This window comes from Sciurus carolinensis, chromosome 16, assembly GCF_902686445.1.
Source record: "Sciurus carolinensis chromosome 16, mSciCar1.2, whole genome shotgun sequence".
NCBI classification, from domain to species: Eukaryota; Metazoa; Chordata; class Mammalia; order Rodentia; family Sciuridae; genus Sciurus; species Sciurus carolinensis.
In genome coordinates this window covers 65,980,892-65,984,349 of record NC_062228.1, presented here as the reverse complement: position 1 = coordinate 65,984,349, position 3,458 = coordinate 65,980,892, and the positions used below count along the sequence as shown (strand labels likewise).

The 3,458-nt window shown below is 63.3% G+C and overlaps 1 protein-coding gene across 1 annotated transcript; it reads left to right on the top strand.

Moving 5' to 3' along the window:
• Positions 1-2,483: 2,483 nt before the first annotated feature.
• LOC124966236 (olfactory receptor 10A7-like) lies at positions 2,484-3,458 on the top strand. The gene has a single exon (XM_047527272.1). The coding sequence runs from the start codon at positions 2,484-2,486 to the stop codon at positions 3,456-3,458; it is 975 nt and encodes a 324-aa protein (XP_047383228.1).

Here is a 3,458-nt window from a genome sequence, read left to right as displayed (position 1 = left end):
ATCACGATCAGCACTCAGTTCCTGGCCATTCAGGAGCAGGGCGCAGTGGAGTTAAGGGCTTTCACGCTGACCAGCCCTGTGTCCCCAGACCATCTCTACCTTGCCAAACCCCGAGCCCTGTCCCCATGAGTGAGGACACCGCCCAGGCTGGCCACCGCCACCCGCTCCGGTCCTGGATGAATTGGACTATTCTCAGGACCCTGGGCAAGGTCTTAGGATCAGACATTTTTACAGCAAGGTTGTGAGGGCTTTCGTTCTTTCTGTCCTAAGTTTCAGCAAGTTTTCAGAAGCATGATAAATGGCCATGTACAAAATCTAGAACATTCCAAGGATCCGTGCGGATGGATGTCCCTGGCTTCCCCAACTCCAGTGAAGAGCACAGAGGCGACCGCCTGGAGCGGACCCTGTGGGACATTCCAGAAGCATCCGTGGCGCGTCCGCGGCCCGCCTCGCTGCTGTGCTGCCCTGCCGTGCGTGGATCTGCAGGCTCTCAGGTTCTGCTCCTGCTCCTCAGGCACCAGGTGACTCCTGCCCTGTGCTGCAGGGTGAGCACACGCCCAGTACCTTCCCAGTCCCCTGTGAGTGGACATGAGGCAGGAACGATCCCTCTCCTCGGGCTCAGTGCACTCACCCAGCAGAGGCCCGGAATCCTGCGGGACCACGTGGGGCAGAGATTTCCTCAGGCTCGGGGGCAGACATTGCCAGTGGCCTCTGCAGATTCCTTCCAGTCCAGCCCACTGCAGGTGTGGCAGGAAGGTCTCAGCGGCCGTCCTCGCAGTCGGGTGGACAGCTGCCCCGGGAAGGTCAGCTTGAGTGACTTGGTGGGGCGTTGGATTGGCCGTGGCTTCACTGGGCTCCTGTGGGAGTGCAGCCCAGAAGTGGCGTGAAGCCCCTCAAGGTCACACAGCAGAAAGGGGAACAGGGGTTTATGTGAATGTTAGGGGTGACGGCTACTACTGAGCCCTTCCCATGCGCCCTGCACTCTTCTCCTGACCACCATCACGAGGAAGGCACCGTATCAGACAGGTGAAGCCATGTGATGACTTGGTGGGATATAAACACAGTTTCCTCAAAAGCTTAAAATTTTTTGCAAAACTAGCATTGCATGGGTCAGTCCTCTCCACCTGCAGGGGCAGGGTGACCTCCAGGGCAGAGGCCTCCTTGGTGCTGGTGACGGGTGCCTGAGAGGCCCCTCGCTGGGTTCTCCCAAGCCAGTGGGTCAGCCCATGTTTTCTCTTCAGATTACTCAGGTATGACCGGCAAGTGAGAGCTGTGTGTGGCTCACGCGCACACCTGGGCCCGACGTGTGCCAGGCCGTGAAGTAAGTGCCCTGATCACACCGGGGAACCTGTCCTGTGAACCAATCATCCACCCTCCTGCAAGTCTGGGGAGAACTGCCCCCGACGCCTGCTGAGGCCGCATCCACTCTTTTCTGAAGAAGGCCGTCCCGGCTTCTCTACCAGGGAAACACGCTCACGGAGCCCAGGGCTCCCCACGTGTTCCCTCGCACGTCCAGGGACGGGTAGGTCCCAGACTGGAGCCATGTCTGTCTGAGCTCCGCCCACGAGCCCCCGGTTCAGGGGAGTCGGGGCAGGAGCCTCGGCTGGAGGCGCAGCCCCTCTGGGTTCGTGCAGATGTGGTCACTCCAAGGGCAGTCCAGAAGCAGATTCTCTCTCTGAGGAACCACCTGCAGGTGGGGAAGGCTTGGTTACAAACACCATCGGCTTGCCGGCTGGCAGAATAGAGCTTAACATCCAGCTGTCTGTACCCGGCTGTGGAGACAGTACCACGTGATCTGAGATGGTCACAACTGTGGGGCTGCGTGGATAAGGGGGCAGCAGGGTGCCTGTGGTGGGGAGCAGTGTGAGGAGCCAGCCAGAGGCAGGACTGAGCAGTGAGTGCGGATGTCGGGGATCTGAGAGAGGGACCTGCACAGACAGCAGGGGAGATCAAATGAGCACATGTGCTCTCCGTGGCTATGCCAAAACTATTTCCCAACCTTGGTCACAAGTGCCGGTCAAGGACTGATCTGAGACCCCCCCTCCACCTGGGACCCCGGCTCCGTGCTGCCACAGTGCCTGTGCAGAGAATCCCTCCTAGCTAGGATGCGTGAGTGCCTGCGTGCATGCGGTGGGCTGGAAGTTAACTGGTGCGGCCCTGGAGGAGGGGAAACAGAGGAAAAGATCCCACCTGTCTGCGGGGGGAGGGGACAGCAGGGCAGAGGCCCTGAGGTGGGGGATGGAGCTCCGTGGAGCAGAGTCCACAGAAGCAGGCAGGCGCCAGGCCAGCGGGTGAGGTCACTCGACTTCATTCCCGGCTCCTGAGCGCTACAGGGTCTGGTCTGCCCTTGGCCGAGATCCCCAGGGCTCTGCGCCCCTTGCGCCCAGGCGGCGGTGCGCAGCAGACACAGCCGCACCAGCGCCTCCTCCTTCCTCTCCCCTCCCAGGCTTCCTCCGCCGGCCACGCGGCAGCACAGCAGGCCCATGGCCGTGGCCCGGGCGCCCCCGGGCGGCCCCGCAGTCCCGGCCTGGGCCAACCAGAGCGGCGCGCGCGACTTCGTGCTGCTGGGCTTCGCGCACGTGCCCGCGCTGCGCCCGCTGCTCGCCGCGCTCTTCCTGGCGCTCTTCCTGCTGGCGCTGCTGGGCAACGCGCTCATCGCGCTGCTGCCCGGCCTGGACCCCGCGCTGCGCGCGCCCATGTACTTCTTCCTGCGCCAGCTGGCCCTGGTGGAGCTCTGCTTCTCGCTGGACGTGGCGCCGCGCCTGCTGCTGACCCTCCTGCGGCCCGGACTTGGCGTGTCCCCCGCCGCCTGCGCCCTGCAGCTGCTGCTCGTGCTGTCGTGCGTCACGTCCGAGTGCTTCCTGCTGACCGCCATGGCCTGGGACCGCTTCGTGGCCATCTGCAGGCCGCTGCGCTATGGAGCCATCGTGAGCGCCCGGCGGTGCCGCCTGCTGGCCGCCGCCTGCTGGCTGGCGGGAGTCCCCGTGGCGCTGGTCTTCACCATCTGGCTGTTCAGCTTCCCCTTCTGCGGGCCGCGTGGCATCCGCCACTTCTTCTGTGACATCGCCCCTCTGCTGAGCCTGGTGTGTGCGGACACCAGGGTCTTCGAGGCCAACGTGTTGGCGGCCACTGTGCTGGTCATCATGGTTCCCTTCTGCCTGATAACTACATCCTACGCCAGGATTCTGGCCGCCGTCCTGCGGATGCCAGCAGCCTCAGGGCGCCTCAAGGCGCTGTCCACCTGCGCCTCCCACCTCATCGTGGTGATTCTGTTTTACGGCACCACGGGGGTCATCCACTTGCGCCCCAAGGCCAGCTACTCACCTGAGAGCAAGCAGGTGGTGTCCCTGTCCTACACCCTGGTGACCCCCATGCTCAACCCCCTCATCTACAGCCTCCGGAACAAGGAGGTGAAGGCTGCCCTGGGGCGCATGTGCCAGGGCAGATGTCAGTCCTAA